This window comes from Lissotriton helveticus, chromosome 3_1 (genome assembly GCF_964261635.1).
Source record: "Lissotriton helveticus chromosome 3_1, aLisHel1.1, whole genome shotgun sequence".
Classification (NCBI taxonomy): Eukaryota; Metazoa; Chordata; class Amphibia; order Caudata; family Salamandridae; genus Lissotriton; species Lissotriton helveticus.
Window position 1 is genome coordinate 819062502 of NC_136061.1, and position 18435 is coordinate 819080936.

The following is an 18435-nucleotide window of genomic DNA, read 5'->3' on the forward strand; positions in this document are numbered from 1 at the left end:
AAAGAAAGAAAGAAAGAAAGAAAGAAAGAAAGAAAGAAAGAAAGAAAGATTGATTCCCAGGCTACCTGCCCCATCCCTTTCCTGGGGTGAACTTATGTGAGCCCTTCTAGCTGGCCAATACCTTCCCCTTGCACCTGGAAGCCTGCTTCATAATCATGAGCCACCCCGCTCAGCCCTGCCCCCTCACCCTTCCCTCTGCCCCTGCCCCTCCCCCAGCCTCCAGTGCCAGGCACCTTCCTGCAGCCTGGCAGTGCTGGATTTAGGGGCTGTGCGTGGTGCAGAGCTGGGCGCTGCTTTTGCTGTTGGTCCGTCACTTCAGAGTGGGTAGAAGTCACCCTCGCCGGAGACCCCACCATGGCCCTCCGCGGCAGCCTCCGGCTGGCCCTCCTGCTGCAGGCGCTCTGCCTCTCCCTGGCTCAAGTTGTAAGTTTTTTTTATTTCTCTATTTAAATGCCTCCCCCCGGCCCCCCAATTTGAACTACATTTATGTGTACTTAATTCTTATAAAATATGTAATGTCCATAAAGTTTGATATATTTGGCCCTAACGATTAACACAGTGGACCTTGCTTTGAGTCACCACTGAAACTGACTTTCAGCGCTTTGAAAGCGGCCTTTCTGTAGCATTAGCGCTATATAACCTGGAGCGCAGCCCAGCCTAGAACTGTCGAGGAGTGTTTCTTGTTTTGTCTTAGCCTAGAGTAAATCTCTTCTTCTATGTCTGTCAAGTAAAGAGATGCTTCACCTGCAAAGCACTCGGCACCTGATGCTAAAGCGCTTTTCGTGTTTCTTCCGTGCGTTTTGTGAGGCGCTAGCTTAGCTCAAAGAATCCACCGTGATAGACAGAGATAGTGAATGTGCAGGACTGGCAGTGGAGGGCGTCACGGGGAGTAACCGTAGTGTAAGAGCAGAGAGAAGGCGCCGGAGCCCGTGTTGGGTCCACCACCATGCAGCAGGCAGAGAGAGACATGCCACACTGGATGCCACCTCTGCATCTTCTGGGACACAGGACGAGTCCAACTGAGAGCCAAGAGGGGCTGGAGAATTGATGCCCAGTGAAGTCCTACAGGAGGATTGGCAGGGGCAGGCTAGATGGGCCTACATCGATTCAGACGTAGTTCTTTTCCCTTCCAGGCAGCTGAGACACCTCTGGACACCAGGGAAGATCAGGAAGGGTGAGCATCCTTTCGTCGGAGAACTCTAGAGCCGCTTTTCAAAAATACTTGGGATCAGAACCGGGGACCCGTCTACTTGCTCTATTCGCACCTGTTTGCTATTTGCTGACGTTCTAAAGCTGCAGAGATTGAAGTGCCCGGAAGCCAAAGCATTCACAGGGTTCGTTATAGGGAATTCCTCACGTATCCACCGGTCCTGACGTATGCAAAAGTCACCTATAAACTACCGAGTAATATGCAGAACAGGAGGACGAAAATAGGGCGTCCCAGCCATGTTATATGGTAACCTAGTTCCCGTGGGTCACCTCTGTTGCCCCCACACAAATGTTTTTTAATCAGCAACTGTATTATAGGTTCCTGTATCAGTTAAAATGGGCAGATACATGTCATACTCGGGAAGGAAGGGGTACCTCTATAATACCTGTTGTTATTTACAGCGCCTAGAAGCCAAGAATCACTAATGCACACAAGCCACTGTTATGTCCCCATCTGTATTTGTCCACCTTCCCAGAGCCTCCGTCTCGGCGGGGCGGAGGGAGGGGGCTGGAATGCTGCTGTGGACAGAGGGCTGCTGTTGGGCGGTAGGTGAGGTGGAGTGTGTGGTGTGCAGAAGGACAGAGGACTCTTTATGCCCGCTCGGCCAGGGAGGTTTCCTGCAGCAGGGCCACGTCTGCAGGGTTCCAGCCTGGGAGCTAAGGGGGGAGATTAAGGCAGGAGCAGCTTAACTCATAGCGCCTCCTTCCTCCGCAGACACCCCCCAGACAAAAGCATTTGGCATTCATTTGTGACAGACAAAGAGCCGTATTGACTGGCCGAAGCCAGGAAGCCCCCGTCCCCGGATCCTGCAGGGAGTCTGTTTTAACAACCTGAACTGTGGGGTTTCACTGGCTCCTTTTACTCCGCAGTAAACGCGCCGGAGCCTCTTTGAAGAACAAGTATATCCTAGAAACGAGGACTGGTGCCGGCTGTCAGCAGCGAGCACAGTCACGTGACTTTAGGAATGTTTTCTGAGACTGAGGTGCTGTCCCCTGCTGAGCGTCCTCCGCGCTGACTTTTCTCGTGAGAGTGGTTGTTGTCTGTTTCTGGGCTACACCGACTTACAGGGAAACGCCACTCGGGCTGGGGTGGTGTCATTCACATGTCAGACAAGGCCTGGTCTGACATGGCATACGACTGACTTCGGCCCAGCCCCACTGGCCTGTCAGGAGCCCTCTGGCTGCACCCCACATCCCAAAGGCTGCGAAGTCTGCAGCGAGGATGGATGGTCTTGAAGGGCGAGCCCATCTGACTCCATGGGGGTGGGTAGTTCTTGGAGGTTTAGTTCTGCTGGGAGGGGGAGCCCATTGAGTCCATGCGAGACATTCGGCGCTTTGATGAGATGAAAAAGAACCTAAGCATGGCGAAACGTACACACGAGGGTGAGTTGGGTGGCATGTATGTGGCGCACTCCATGCACCTCTCCCTCCTGCTCAGACTCTGAAACCTAGGTGCTCCCCAGAGAAGGCGATGGGCAGCAAAGTACCACTGTTCCTTCGTGCCTGCCTGCCTGCCCATGCCTCTTCCTACGGCTAGCCTGAGACGGCTTCTGCTGTTTTAGTAGAATAACACAGACCCATCTGAGCAGCAATCCTACACAGCACCGGGGTAATAGGGCGCTTCCCAGCAACACTGCAGCACTTCGAATGGCGCTGCCTGGACCGGGAGGTCTTGTGAGGATTGTAAGGAGATAGGTATTTACCAACAGGCCTGTCATTAATATATAGTACATTCATTTCTCAGCACGGCTGTTGAACGTTTAGTGTAACTTTAAGAATTTCTCAGCAGTATTGTTGTGCCTTTAATGGAAAAGTACCGACCCTTCTTAGCTACACTTTGAATGGGGTATAGCTCAACAGAGCTGCTATGCCTGTAAATGGGACAGTGCAGGTCCTGTGTGTATGGTTCAGTATTTCCCTTAAAGCTAGACGCTATTAGCACTTCCCAGGGGACTGAAGCACTTTTAATGGGGCAGTGTCAGTACTACTCAGAAGGGCTGCAGTATTGGTAAGGGGGGGCAGCAGACTTCTCAGCAGGCCCATGCTTCTTTACTAGGACAGCAGCGCTGCTGTTCATTAATAGAACAGCACCGCGACTTCTTAGCAGGCCGACCGTAATCTAGGACAGTGTGTCACTAAATATTAGAAATGCTCTGCAGGCCCTCTGACCTTTAGTAGGACTATACCAGCACTTCTCTTTTTGCTGAGGATGGGAGTAGCACTTTTCACCACCTCTGCTGTATAATACAATACAAGCATTCATCAACAGACTAGCTGCACTTTAATGGAACAGTATGGTAACTTCTCTGTCGCCTGGTCTTCCTTTAGTATGACAACATTGGCACTTCTCTGCCCACCTGAATCACTTTTCATTGGACTGTACCGGTACTTCCCTGTAGGCTGCTTTACTTTTCAGAGGCCCAGACTTTGCCGGAGAAGCATCAGTATTGTATCTATTTCATGGTACTGTTGTAGTGCCAGCATGTCTTTGCAGGCCTGTCTTCTTTCCGTGTTGCAGTACCAGCATTCTCTGCAGGCCTCAGACACTTTTCATAGCGTAGTAACATCACTTCTTTGGAGGCCTGCTACACTTTTCAAAAGCTATAGCCATCACTTCTTTGGAGGCCTGACACAGCTTTCAGAGGAGAGTACCTGCACTATTTGCACGAGTAGCTCCTTTTTCATTGGACTATCTCAGCATTTTTGGAGGCCTGCATCACTTCTTTTCAGGCTTGGTACACTTTTCAAAGGGCAGTGCCAGCTCTTCTTTTCAGGCCTAATTTGCTTTTTTAGGGTAGTCTCAGCTTCTTTAGAGGCCCGCAACAGGTTTCAAATGACAGAACCAGGCCTCGTACACTTTTCAAAGGGCAGTACCAGCAGTCCTTTCAGGCCTAATGCACTTTTTTAGGGTAGGCCCAGCTTCTTTAGAGGCCTGCAGCACTTTTCAAAGGGCAGTACCAGCACTTCTTTTCAGGTCCAATGCGGTTTCTTAGAGTTGTCCCAGCTTCTTTAGAGGCCTGTAACGCTTTTCAAAGGGCAGTACTAGCACTTCTTTTCAGGCCTAGTACCCTTTTCAAATGGTGTTACCAGCACTTCTTTTCAGGCCTAATGCAATTTCTTAGGGTAGGCCCAGCTTCTTTAGAGGCGTGCAGCACTTTTCAAAGGGTTGTACCAGCACTTCTTTTCAGGCCTAATGCACTTTCTCAGGATAGGCCCAGCTTCTTTAGAGGCGTGCAGCACTTTTCAAAGGGTTGTACCAGCACTTCTTTTCAGGTCAAATGTGCTTTCCTGGGGTAGGCCCAGCTTCTTTAGAGGCCTGCAACACTTTCATAGGACAGTACCAGCACTTCTTTTCAGGCCTAGTACACTTTTCAAAGGGCAGTGCCAGCTCTTCTTTTCAGGCCTAATTTGCTTTCTTAGGGTAGTCTCAGCTTCTTTAGAGGCCCGCAACAGGTTTCAAATGACAGAACCAGGCCTCGTACACTTTTCAAAGGGCAGTACCAGCAGTCCTTTCAGGCCTAATGCACTTTTTTAGGGTAGGCCCAGCTTCTTTAGAGGCCTGCAGCACTTTTCAAAGGGCAGTACCAGCACTTCTTTTCAGGTCCAATGCGGTTTCTTAGAGTTGTCCCAGCTTCTTTAGAGGCCTGTAACGCTTTTCAAAGGGCAGTACTAGCACTTCTTTTCAGGCCTAATGCACTCTCTTAGGGTAGTCCCAGCTTCTTTAGAGTCCTGTAACGCTTTCATAGGACAGTACCAGCACTTCTTTTCAGGCCTAGTACCCTTTTCAAATGGTGTTACCAGCACTTCTTTTCAGGCCTAATGCAATTTCTTAGGGTAGGCCCAGCTTCTTTAGAGGCGTGCAGCACTTTTCAAAGGGTTGTACCAGCACTTCTTTTCAGGCCTAATGCACTTTCTTAGGATAGGCCCAGCTTCTTTAGAGGCGTGCAGCACTTTTCAAAGGGTTGTACCAGCACTTCTTTTCAGGTCAAATGTGCTTTCCTGGGGTAGGCCCAGCTTCTTTAGAGGCCTGCAACACTTTCATAGGACAGTACCAGCACTTCTTTTCAGGCCTAGTACACTTTTCAAAGGGCAGTGCCAGCTCTTCTTTTCAGGCCTAATTTGCTTTCTTAGGGTAGTCTCAGCTTCTTTAGAGGCCCGCAACAGGTTTCAAATGACAGAACCAGGCCTCGTACACTTTTCAAAGGGCAGTACCAGCAGTCCTTTCAGGCCTAATGCACTTTTTTAGGGTAGGCCCAGCTTCTTTAGAGGCCTGCAGCACTTTTCAAAGGGCAGTACCAGCACTTCTTTTCAGGTCCAATGCGGTTTCTTAGAGTAGTCCCAGCTTCTTTAGAGGCCTGTAACGCTTTTCAAAGGGCAGTACTAGCACTTCTTTTCAGGCCTAATGCACTCTCTTAGGGTAGTCCCAGCTTCTTTAGAGTCCTGTAATGCTTTCATGGGACAGTACCAGCACTTCTTTTCAGGCCTAGTACCCTTTTCAAATGGTGTTACCAGCACTTCTTTTCAGGCCTAATGCAATTTCTTAGGGTAGGCCCAGCTTCTTTAGAGGCGTGCAGCACTTTTCAAAGGGTTGTACCAGCACTTCTTTTCAGGCCTAATGCACTTTCTTAGGATAGGCCCAGCTTCTTTAGAGGCGTGCAGCACTTTTCAAAGGGTTGTACCAGCACTTCTTTTCAGGTCAAATGTGCTTTCCTGGGGTAGGCCCAGCTTCTTTAGAGGCCTGCAACACTTTCATAGGACAGTACCAGCACTTCTTTTCAGGCCTAGTACACTTTTCAAATGGTGTTACCAGCACTTCTTTTCAGGCCTAATGCACTTTCTTAGGGTTGGCCCAGCTTCTTTAGGGGCGTGCAGCACTTTTCAAAGGGTAGTACCAGCACTTCTTTTCAGGCCTAGTACACTTTTCAAATGGTGTTACCAGCACTTCTTTTCAGGCCTAATGCACTTTCTTAGGGTAGGCCCAGCTTCTTTAGAGGCGTGTAGCACTTTTCAAAGGGTTGTACCAGCACTTCTTTTCAGGCCTAATGCACTTTCTTAGGGTAGTCCCAGCTTCTTTAGAGGCCTGTAACGCTTTTCAAAGGGCAGTACTAGCACTTCTTTTCAGGCAAAATGCACTTTTTTGGGGTAGGCCCAGGTTCCTTAGAGGCCTGCAACACTTTTCATAGGACAGTATAGGCACTTCTTTTCAGACCTAGTACACTTTTCAAATGGTGCTACCAGCACTTCCTTTCAGGCCTAATGCACTTTCTTAGGGTAGGCCCAGCTTCTTTAGAGGCGTGCAGCACTTTTCAAAGGGTAGTACCAGCACTTCTTTTCAGGTCTAATGCGCTTTCTTTGGGTAAGTCCAGCTTTGTTAGAGGCCTGCAACACTTTTCATAGGACAGTACAGGCACTTCTTTTCAGGCCTAGTACACTTTTCAAATGGTGTTACCAGCACTTCTTTTCAGGTCTAATGCACTTTCTTAGGGTAGGCCCAGCTTCTTTAGAGGCGTGCAGCACTTTTCAAAGGGTAGTACTAGCACTTCTTTTCAGGTCTTAAGCGCTTTCTTAGGGTAGTGCCTGTAACGCTTTTCAAAGGGCAGTACTAGCACTTTTTTTTCAGCTCAAACGCGCTTTCTTGGGGTAGGCCCAGCTTCTTTAGAGGCCTGCAACACTTTTCATTGGATAGTACCAGTACTCCTTTTCAGGCCTAGTACACTTTTCAAATGGTGTTCCCAGCACTTCTTTTCAGGCCTAATGCACTTTGTTAGGGTAGGCCCAGCTTCTTTAGAGGCGTGCAGCACTTTTCAAAGGGTAGTACCAGCACTTCTTTTCAGGTGTAATGCCCTTTCATAGGGTAGTCCCATTTTCTTCAGAGGCCTGCAACGCTTTTCAAAGGGCAGTACTAGCAGTTCTTTTCATGCCAAATGCGCTTTCTTAGGGTAGGCCCAGCTTCTTTAGAGGCCCGCAACACTATTCACAGGGCAGTACCAGCACTACTTTTCCGGCCTAGTACACATTTCAAAGGGCATTACCAGAACTTTTTTTCAGGCCTAACGCACTTTCTTAGGATAGTCCCAGCTGCAACACATTTCATAGGCCTGCAACACTTTCCATAGGACAGTACCAGCACTTCTTTGCAGACCTAGTTCACGCTTGATAAAACAGCAACAACACTTATTTGCAGGCATAATACATTTTTCATAGGGCTATACCTGCACTTCTTTGGAGGCTTTCAACTCGTTTCATAGGACAGCACCAGCAATTGTTTTCAGGCCTTGTGCACTTTTTATAGGACAACGCCAACGCTTCTTTACAAGTCCAGAGCATTTTTCATAGGACAGTACCAGCACTTCCTTTCAGGCCTAATACACTTTTCATAGGAAAGCATCAGCACTTTTGTGGATTCCTGCTACAGTTAGCATAAGACCGCACAAGCACATCCCAGTGTACGGTGACCACCTCCCTCCACATCTAGACAGTCCGTGTTTCCAGTCATTGGCTTTGGAATGAAAACCTGATGCATTCTGGGTAGACATGTGTTGCCTGCACTAAACTAATAAGGCTAATGCCTGTGAAATCAGTGTACTGAAAACTTCAGGACTGTAACCAGTTTCCATAATGGCCAGGAGTGAGGAGGTGACGCAACATACTTGCAGTAGGACAGTACAACCACATTTCAGCCACATGAATAGTGCATGTCTTTTCGAGTTATTGCTGTAGTTCAATTAACAAATGAATTAAAGGATTTATAAAGTGCAACAGCCACTCCAAAAGAGCGCTCCGGTGCTACAAAACAAAGCTATCACTGCAAGACAAGCAAAGCTAGACACAAGAGAACAACCAGATTTTCAACTGTTTCCTAAAATGCGTCTCATTGATGGTTTGATTGACAGCAGAAGGCAGGTTATTCCAGGCCCTAGTTGCCGGAAGCGAGAAGGGACGAACTTCCTGCCTGGCTAGCCTGAACTTGGGCATCTTACACAAGAAGGCATCAGACGACCTGAGGGCTCTTCTTGGGCGATGATGAGGACATCTCTGTGAGATATTTGGGACTAGACCTGTAGAAGGCTCTGTGGGCTAGCACCAGTGATTTAAAAAGGATATACTTTTGCACTGGCAACCAGTGAAGTTGTTTTAGATGGCCAAATATCTACACTTGGGTGGAGATTTACTAAGTTTTTACAGTTTTTGAATCACAAAAGTGACGCAAATCTTCGCAAAATCTTTTTGTATCCAATTTACTTTCCAGCGCTAAACTTGTTTAGCGCTGGAAATAACGTGAAAGTAGCGCAAAGCACTGCATAGGGCTGCTTTGCATTACTTAGCGCCAAGGGGGCATACCATGGGTGGTGCATAGGTGTTCCCATGCAACCATCCAAGCTTTCTGACGATACACCTTATTTACTAAATAAAGTAGACAGGGTTTAGCATACGAAAACTGCGTCCTTTTGAAGTAGGCATAAGGAAGGAGAAATGACAAATGGTTTAATTTCTCCTTCCTTTTCCAACTTTGTACGCGTGCTGCTCTTTACAGCACACATACAAAGAGGGAAAAGGGTTAAATTCAGTCTATGCATTGTATTTTCTACAGGTAGGGTAACCTTCTAGCACCAAACCTCTGCTAGACTTACAGAGAACCCCTGGCCGTATGGTGCAAAGGTGTCTCCGTGGCACACAGCAGCTGATTTCAGCGCCTGCGCTGGGCAAAGGGGAGGAGAGTGCCATATTTCTGTAAATGTGTCTCTCCCCTTTTCACGCAGCGCATTAGCGGCTGCTGCACTGCGCTGCATGAATAAATGTTAAATCTAGCCTTTGGTGAGGTATTTTAAGAATTATTCTGGCTTTATTAATCTTGCTGTATTGAGGTGAAAATATCCATTGGATAAACTGGCAGACTGTGTAGTACATTCACTTTTGGGAACACACATTGGGTATGGGTAAGAAGAATGCACAATACTACTCGGTTTGTGGGTCCAATAAATGTTATCCCGATCCAAACATGCACTATGATTTGGGGTGGAAGTTTGAAACTATATACTGGACTCAACAACGTATGTTGGAAGCTTGTTAACCCTTTTTTGGACTGTGTGGACATAGACCATCATGTATGGACCCAGTGCCTGTATGTCGTACATATCAAAAATGTCTATGTTCTTAGGTGAACGTGACAGTCCCAGCTAAAAAAGAATAAAACAAACTCACTAATCATTCAGGATTTACTCATCAACGCCAGGTCTTAGGGGAATTAGGAAAAAAGATCAAAAGTAGATGGAGTGCGTAATAATAACAATAATAATATGAAAAATAATTGTAGTGAGGTGGGCGTTGTTCGGATCTGCAGGCAGACTGCTTAAGACTGATACAACGAATATATTTACAATTCAGCAGGAAAGGCACTCCCCCGGGTGGCCACCTCAAACTATGCCATCACGCACTGTTTTCCGTCCTGGGATATCCGTGACAACCTAATGCATTCTGGGGGATGTAGTCTCGGTTTCTTTTATTGACTAAAAGACCCAACGGGAATGATTTGTAGGTAAAATATCTCAGTGACGTCATGAACAGAGTAGGAGCACCCCACTCTTTTCTCCTCTGTTACACTGATCATGAATCCCTTGCGTCATTTCTACCCATGTCACGTTTTCGTCTGAATAGATTATTTCAGTAAGATTGTTGGCCTTAATCAGGTTTAGGAAATATTTATATAAATCGGTGACCCTTTTATTGAAACTTGGACTATTTGCCTAAGTCAGGCCTACATATAATTTTTCGCTTTCTTCCATTATGCTAATTTCTTGAGGTGTTCATGAGCACGTAGCGCCACGAAACAGTATGACTTTTAAGCAAACGTTAAAACAAGCACGAATGATTACTGTTGTTAATATCATGATGAGCATTAATATGCTATATGTGCACTCTGTTTCTTGTACTTATGTACTTTTTCTCCGTTTTCTCTCCTTTTAGAGGGGTCCGCCAGGTGAACAAGGACCCCGTGGTCCCCCAGGTCCTGCAGGAATGCCCGGATCCGATGGCATCGACGTGAGTACAAGGTTGAACTCTGGACAAAGGGGGTCTTGTTGGTTCGTCCCTCCCCATCTGCGCTGGGGAGGAGGGCAGACCGTGCTGCAGTCGACTCTACTGCCACTAGATGGCAGCAGAGACCAAGGAGAAGAGGCAGGGCATCTTTGACTGGTGCTAAAAGATCGGCTCCTTGAAGCTATAACGCTGCCGTCTGCTAATGAAAAGAGAGAGGAATGTAGAAGGGCGAATTCCCCGGACTTAGTAATTGAAGCGCATACTATTCTAAGAAATGCTCTTGCTTGGTGCGAAAATTATTCTTTCTAATCTTATGACCCCTTCCTGATTTCCATGAGCAGGAATATTTTCTTATGATAAAATAGTACCATTTCGTCTGTCCTTACACTGAGTTCTTCAACGTTTAGGTTTCCAAACATGGCACACTTTTTCCCGCTAAACCTCAAGATGAGCACCCTTTTTCCCAACCTTCCCTTCAATTTTTTTTTAAAAGCGCAGCCACAGTTCCTTTTCAGCCTACTAATTTTCATGTACTCTCCTTCATATTTGTTACTTCCCTGGCAGACGTACTCCACCTGTTCTCATTCGTCTACGCGTGCACGCTGATAGGACGTACAGCAAATAACGGAATTGCGCAGAACGCTCGTTATGAGGGCGCGCGCACGCCTCCTTCCGTCTCTATGTGCTGTAAGCGACTGAGTCAGGATGATCATATTTTTGAACAGTAAAAAAGTCTCGTGCCATAAACATAGACATAAGACTACAGTTTCTGCAGAGAGTATGGGGCACAGAATCACTTACCTATAATGAGACTGCACCCAATAATGCGGCCTAATTTACCCACTGTATCAACTGATGATTGAATTGATTTCTTAAAAGCCATGATATCTAACTAATCCTGCACCACCACACAGGAAGACTTGCCCCCCTCTGTGTTTAGTCAGCCCTCTTTAAAAAGCAAGATATTTGCGAAATTTATAGAAATGTGTCGGGAACTGTCTCGGCTAATCTTGGATTTCTGGATCCCTTACGCAGGGCCGGACTGGGAACCCAAAGCAGCCCTGAAAAATGTTGTCAGACAAGCCCAGCACAGCGCATAGCAAGTGCAGGTTGTGAGCCGGTCCACCCACTACAAAGGGAGGTTTTGTGGAGGGTTGCCCCCAAGAAAATGTGGGAAAAAATGGTGCATTCCAAAAAACATTTGTCATTCTATGTTCAATTGTATTCAGTGCTTAATTTGTAAAAATATAAGTCCCAGGGCTCTAGTCGGGCGGCCACTGCATCTTGCACCACACATTGCCCCTGCCAGGCTGCCAACGATAGTAAGAACACAACTACTAACCAACACACTCCTACCACTGTGACAATTCAGACTACTCCAGGCCCCAAAATGCTATAAGAATGGCTTTGGAGGCAGGTAATCGTCATTTTTAGTGTATATTGAATAAGTCATTGACTGTTGTAGAGGTCATCTCTAAATTGGCTACATAGTGCCACCTTGTGCAGACTGTCACAAGCGCCGGTGTTGACAATTAAGTGTTGGTGTGAGCAACGGAAGCCACTGGCGCAATTTAAGCACTGTTTGTATTATCTTTTAAAGCATAGTAAAGGATGACCTCACTGTGCACCTGGATATGACAATCTTTGTTAGGGCTCTGCAATGATTTCCTCACTATCACCCTCTAACAGTACTTCTTATCTCTTCAAAGCCCCTCTCTGACATACATTTCATTTGTTTTATAGCACATCGCATACCAGTGTAGGGTGTCGGAGCACTGTACATCACATACACAGAGACAATGAATCATACATGGGTAAATCAGTGTATAGAAAATGTTACATAAGGCAAAGGGGACTACAAGGTGTATGTTTGACACGCTATCCATACTGGTTGGCACTTTTTAAGAGTGCTTGGTCTGGAGAAGCACAAACTCAAGATTCAGAACATAACACAGTGGTTAGGATTCACTTTATATTTTATTTCGACCTAAACAAACCTTTTTTTTTTTTTAAGTAAAATCAGGACAATGAAAGACTGGGAAAAAAACATAACTTTCTAATCTGTACCATGCAGCTTGCACGCAGCTCTTGGATGGCAGCTTATAACTCACTGTGCTAGAATACGATTGTAACTTAGGGACTGCATAGTAACAAAAGAATCTCTGTGACAAAAGCAGTAACCCACTGACCTATGCACATAAAATATTGTTTTTTGATATGCATGGTACATATTCTTTGCAGCAGGCATATTAACGGTCTGCACTACCTTAGCTGAGTTAAAACTGCAACTAGACTAAACTCCCATCTCTCTTCAGCAGGTACATTATTCACCAGAGTTTACTTGGCACTTTTATTGTTGCCCGAAAACTGCTAAATATACAAGGGGTTCTTTTTAAAACTTCTGCACTGCTACAGAACCAGCCCCCACTAACAAAACTGCCCCCCTCCCTTTCACCCTTACGGGGAAGTTCCTGATGCCCGGAACAGCCAGTCCAGCCTTGCACCTACGTTGCCTGAGCCAGACTAGGCCAAAACAGCCTAGTCTGGCACCTAGATAGGGTGTTTTGGCCTAGTCTGGCTCAGCACCTAGATAATTGAAATCCATCATGCGCTGTTGAATGCACTCATTGTCTCAACCCTTTTTTATGAACGCAATCACATTTTGACTCTTGTACTCACTCATCTGCTCACCCAGTCATGCACTGATATGCTTTTTAGACACACGTTTGTGCATTGTATGAGGACTATTATAGTTGTATTGATATAGCTCTTTATGCCACTCATAAGACTCTGAAGCACTTTGGTGGGTGGATAGCATATTAGACTGTAGGCGCTGGGTTGCAAAAATGTTAAATTGCAGTATGATGTATGTGGGAACAGTTGTGTTGTGTGTGATGACCACCGTATTCTGTCATCGACTGCTGCATGTTAGTATGTAGTGGAGTGAAGAGGAGTAAGGGACAGAAGAACCATTGGGCTTTATATTACTGTTGTGGTTGTAAGGAAGTGTGTGGTCTATGAGTGCTGCACTCAGTGAATGGCACTTCTGATATTGCTGCCATGGTGTAATTATGTTTATTCCTGCACAGGATTGACACAGACTGAGAGATAGTAGGGCATGTGTTTGTGTCTACCATCCTTGGGTGGAAATGGTTTGCAGTTATTTTATTTATGCGATTGTGGGTCATATGATGTTCAACCATTTCTTGCATAGGTAATTTGATCTGTTTATTGGTAGATTTTATGTTGCATCATCTGTTTGGGAAGAGCAAGGTATTTACTTTCTTACAGAATTCCAAGTTATCTTGGATATTTCTTGACTTTGCTGGGAGGCTATTCCCTAGTTCCTTGCTTGGACAGAGAATGAGGTTCTGTCCACCCGCTTCTCCGTGTAGGAGGAAATGATCAGTCATGATAATCCGGAACAGAGGGCTCTGTTCCATGAGTATTTTTGAGATTTACCTGAAAGAAAGATGGGCTCTTACCGTGAGTGAACTGGGGACAAATCTCCGCGTGTTGAAGGTAAAGCTTCTGTTTATCCTGAGATAGTGGAAGACTTGCATCACTGGCATATTTGAATTGATGGGCAAAGAAATAAGGGCTCTCTTGCTGAATCCTTTAAGGCGTCTGCGAAGAAGTAGGAATGGTGCCTCTAGTTAGAGACAATGTACGTAGATTAGTTGCGACATGACGTGGGCGATGGTGGCCTGCATCTTCTGAGGGAAGCATAGAGGAGGGAAAATGCAGGGCAGAGTTTGCATGGTGCTGTAAGCACCTCTTGTAGCTTGGTTCTCTTGGGGGACCAGAGTCCACGATCGCTCCCAGAAGCCTTCCTTCAGTTGACGTCACGGCATAGGGTCCAGTTACTGAGCTCAGATGCTGGTAGACTGGTAGCATTATACACTGGTTAGGATCTTAGTTTTGGAAGACTTAGGTTTAAGGTGGATACTGATCATCCACTCATCAAAGAGTCTCAGGAGCCTGCATCCTTCCAGTTTTAATATTTAGGGTGCACTCTGGTGTGGGTGTAGTTGTATTTAGCATGCTCTGTGTGTTGTGGATGTAGCTGCAGCAGAGCAGGGTGATTTATCTAATGAGATCTGGTATTATGGTGAGGACGAGGATGAAGAGGAGTTGTGTTGTGTTCACGCCTTAGGGTATGTCTTTATAAGGGGCCTCCCCTGGTTGATTACTGGTTCTTTTGTGGTTCCATATGCGTAGTTGGTCTCATGCCCTGGGTCCATTTAATTAATTATTTGACTGAAGTTTTGTGCACCTCCCTTAAGTCTCAGCAGAATTTTTAAGTGGCCAGATGTAGTATAGAAAAAACAATTGCTGCTTCCTTTATGCATTCAGCGTTGTGGTTGCCAGGCCAGGGATGTTGCGTATCCTTTTAACTGCGAGCGGGAAGAGAATGCATGTGTGATTATTCTGTGCTTCTTGGAGCTTTACAGAATGGCACCATAATGCTTAAGACCCCCAATAGAATTGATCTGCTCATCTGAATAAATGTATAACGGATGAAGATGAATATGTCAATACTAAGAATAGACATATGGATATTAATTGAGGGATGCCCTGATTAACATAAAGGGGAACACCTGTTGTCATTTTTTGAGTTTTGATATTATGATCATTAACAGAAACAATGAACGTATGAAATTATTAATACATTGCAAATTATGAATCCATAATACAAGTGACAACATTTTTTTCTATACATTATCTGACCAGTTATACATATAGAAGAGATTGAAGGGAGGTGAACCAAAATTAAGTAAAGCAAGCCTTGGGGTATGCCAGAGTTTGTGCTGAAAGGAGCTGATGTTATTGGAGGTAGGAAGAAAATACTAGTCCTGCTGTTAATGTAAGAAGAGATTGAATCTAAGGCATGCTTCCTTTGGTACAATGATTCTTATGGATCAGCAATATGGCCTGGTGGTGTGCTGTGTCAAAGGCCGCTGGCAGAAAAAGCAGTAGTAAAGTAACCAGTGCATTTTGTCCACAGTCATTTTCAGGCCATCCAAGATGTATGTCATGTGGAACTCAGTGCTTGTGCCTGAGTGAAAGCTCGTTTCTTGGCCTGGGCAAAATATTCATTATTCTGTCTCAATTCAGCTAATTTTAATAAAAATTCATGGTAAAAATGTACCACAAGCGCACTGGAACAATGGAGCGCAAGTGGTTGTTGTTTGCGGTCATTTTGTTTAAATGCCTTCTTGTGCCAAACGTTGATGAGTGGACGCCTCTGTACTAAAAGATTGTGTGAAATGATGGGTTTGCATTTTCACAAGATAAAACCTAATTTAAAGTATTTCTGCAACAATGACGCGTAATTACGCAAAAGCAAAGAATGCAGTTCTTTCCATGAGTTTGATTCACCCATCGGAGGCCGGTGAGATAGGTTCTTTTAATGATGAGAGATCTGATGTCAGAGGCCCTTAGGTTGGGAGGGAAAAGTCCGGAAGATGATGAGTTGTACATATCGTTCTTGCTTGGAAAAAAGCTGTTGTTAAAAAGTAGGATTTTCTTGAATATTTGGGTTAGGCAAGAGTCTGCTAGGGAACCAGGCTGGCCCTCTATGCCATGACTATTTCCTTGAACTCATACTCAGGGAGTCGTTCAAGGAGGGGTGATGCTGGTGTTTGCCTGAGCCATTTCTTTTGTTAACTCCTGTAATATTTGTTTGCTTTCTGGGCTTCTAGGTCCTGAGATACTCTGTCAGGTTCGTTGTTTTTGAGAAACGTTTGTTTGCAATGGCATCTGGAAAGCTTGCAAGAGTGTCATTTTGGTTGTAGTGTGATCTAGGTTGTGGTATTGCAGGAGGATTCTTGAGAGTAGTGGGAGATCTTCGGATATATGATGATACAACGAATTCCGTTGCAACGCATGCCTTTACCACGCATGCGTTACAACGGAATTCGTTTACCACGGATAAACTTTTGCTCGAATAATTGCGTGGTGACGTCATACGTCGTTAAGAGAAAACGGCATTTTTTTCCGATTTCTCTTTAACGACGCTGACGCCGACGTGACTTATGGTGAGTTGTTTTATTTGGGGGGGAGACCCCCCCAAGCCCCCCTTTTTTTCTTTTTACCTTTACCACATATGCCTTTACTACAAACATCGTAGTAAAGGTATGCGTGGTAAAGGCATTAGTGGTAACCACGCATGCGTTGTACTGCATGCGTGGTTAAAGATTTCGGGGAAACGGCTTCGTTGTAAAGGCCGTTTCCCGAGATCTTCCTTTCTTTTTTCGTAAACATATTTAATTGACTTTTAATGGTACCATCTGGGCAGCAGCCCGACATGTACAGGTTGAAGACAGGATAACGCCAAAGTGTCAATCCTATAAATACCATTGACTAGAAATGTTTATATAAGAACAAAACTTTGCGCAGACAGTTCCATTCCCCTTACAGTTTAAGTGCGTGGATGAGTACCCGTGTAAATAAGAGTAATAATGCTATGTATGGTGTAACATGGCCAAAGACGTATGAGGGAACCTATTTTAATGATAATACTCATCAAGGGTTCTGGGAGGGAAGAGCGGAAGGTCGATACCGCGATATGTAGCCAATCAGGACCATATTTCCCTATGTTTATGAGCTCCCAAATTTCCCATGAGGAGGCAGCCCTCGAGAGGGTGAAGCTCTGGAAGGCTTTCCAGGGTGAGAAGTCTGGGGGTGAGAGCATGACGCAATTGGAGGTATTCGTAAAATTGTGTTTTATGTAATTGGAATTCTACCTGTAACTGTTGAAAGGACTTTAAGGTAGTGCCTCTCATTACATCCCCAAGTGTAGATATGCCCATCAGGTCCCACTTGCGGAATCCCGGCAGAGCCGCCACCTGACGCAGGTGGGTGCCATGCCATAAGGGAGATGGCTAGATCAAGCGCCCGTGCACCCCGTCTGCCGGACGGTATATCTCCAGAGCCGAACTGTCGTTCTACTAGCCGGAGGCATGAAATCTAGGCTCTGTGCACTGTACAGCAGCTGAAGTAGGGGAACCCCCTCCATCGCTGCATACGCTAGTGCACCGGTACTCATAGTACGGCCCGCGGGCCGTCAGCGGCCGGCAAGCCTTCCCTGGCGGCCCACGGACCTTACCTGGGTTTAAAAAAATTAATATTTAAACAGTGTCTGCAAACACTGCGCGTGACACTGCTGCTCTGTGGGGGCTCGGCATTCCAGTGATAGTCAGAGTGGGGCTGCAGAGGCGCTAAGAGGTGAAATACAAAAGCCTCATTAACATACAAAAGGTCTTTTAAAGACCCGTGAAGTGCTCGGGTGCGGCTGTGTGTATGTGTGTGCCCGGAAGCTGTCTCAGGCCGGGCACGCACAGGCAGGGTGAGATGTAGAGGGAGACAGAGGGAGGGAGGGAAAGGGAAGGTGACAGAGGGAGGGAGGGCGAGGGAGGGAAGGAAAGGGAGGGAGAGCGAGGGAGAGTGAGGGAGGGAGGGAAAGGGAGGCAGACAGAGGGGGAGCAAGGGAGGGAAGGAAAGGGAGGGAGAGGGAGGGAGAACGAGGGAGGGAAGAAAAGGGAGGCAGACAGAGGGAGAGCGAGGGAGGGAAGGAAAGGGAGGGAGAGGGAGGGAGAGCGAGGGAGGGAGGGAAAGGGAGGCAGACAGAGGGAGAGTGAGGGAGGGAAGGAAAGAGAGGGAGAGGGAGGGAGAGCGAGGGAGGGAAAGGGAGGGAGAGCGAGGGATGGAAGGAAAGGGAGGCAGACAGAGGGAGAGGGAGCGAGGGAGGGAAGGAAAGGGAGGCAGACAGAGGGAGAGCAAGGGAGGGAAGGAAAGGGGTGGAAAGAGAGAGGGAGAGCGATGGAGGGAGGGAAAGGGAGGGAGAGGAAGGGAGGGAGAGCGAGGTAGGGAGGGAAAGGGAGGCAGACAGAGGGAGAGCGAGGGAGGGAAGGAAAGGGAGGGAGAGGGAGGGAGGGAGGGAAAGGGAGGCAGACAGAGGGAGAGCGAGGGAGGGAAGGAAAGGGAGGGAGAGGGAGGGAGAGCGAGGGAGGGAAGGAAAGGGAGGCAGACAGAAGGAGAGCGAGGGAGGGAGGGAAAGGAAGGCATACAGATGGAGAGCGAGGGAGGGAAGGAAAGGGAGGGAGAGGGAGGGAGAGCGAGGGAAGGAAAGGGAGGGAGAGGGAGGGAGAGTGAGGGAGGGAGGGAAAGGAAGGCAGACAGTGGGAG

The 18435-nt window shown here is 46.7% G+C and overlaps 1 protein-coding gene across 1 annotated transcript in view; it reads left to right on the plus strand.

Annotated features, from left to right (window-relative positions):
* Positions 1-268: 268 nt before the first annotated feature.
* The window catches only part of COL9A2 (collagen type IX alpha 2 chain), a 134746-nt gene continuing 116579 nt past the window's right edge, over positions 269-18435 (plus strand). Inside the window, exons 1-2 of the mRNA XM_078681105.1 lie at positions 269-423; positions 10174-10248. Of these exons, the coding sequence (XP_078537231.1) occupies positions 355-423; positions 10174-10248 (144 nt within the window). The 5' untranslated portion in view covers positions 269-354. The remainder of the gene's footprint in view (positions 424-10173; positions 10249-18435) is intronic.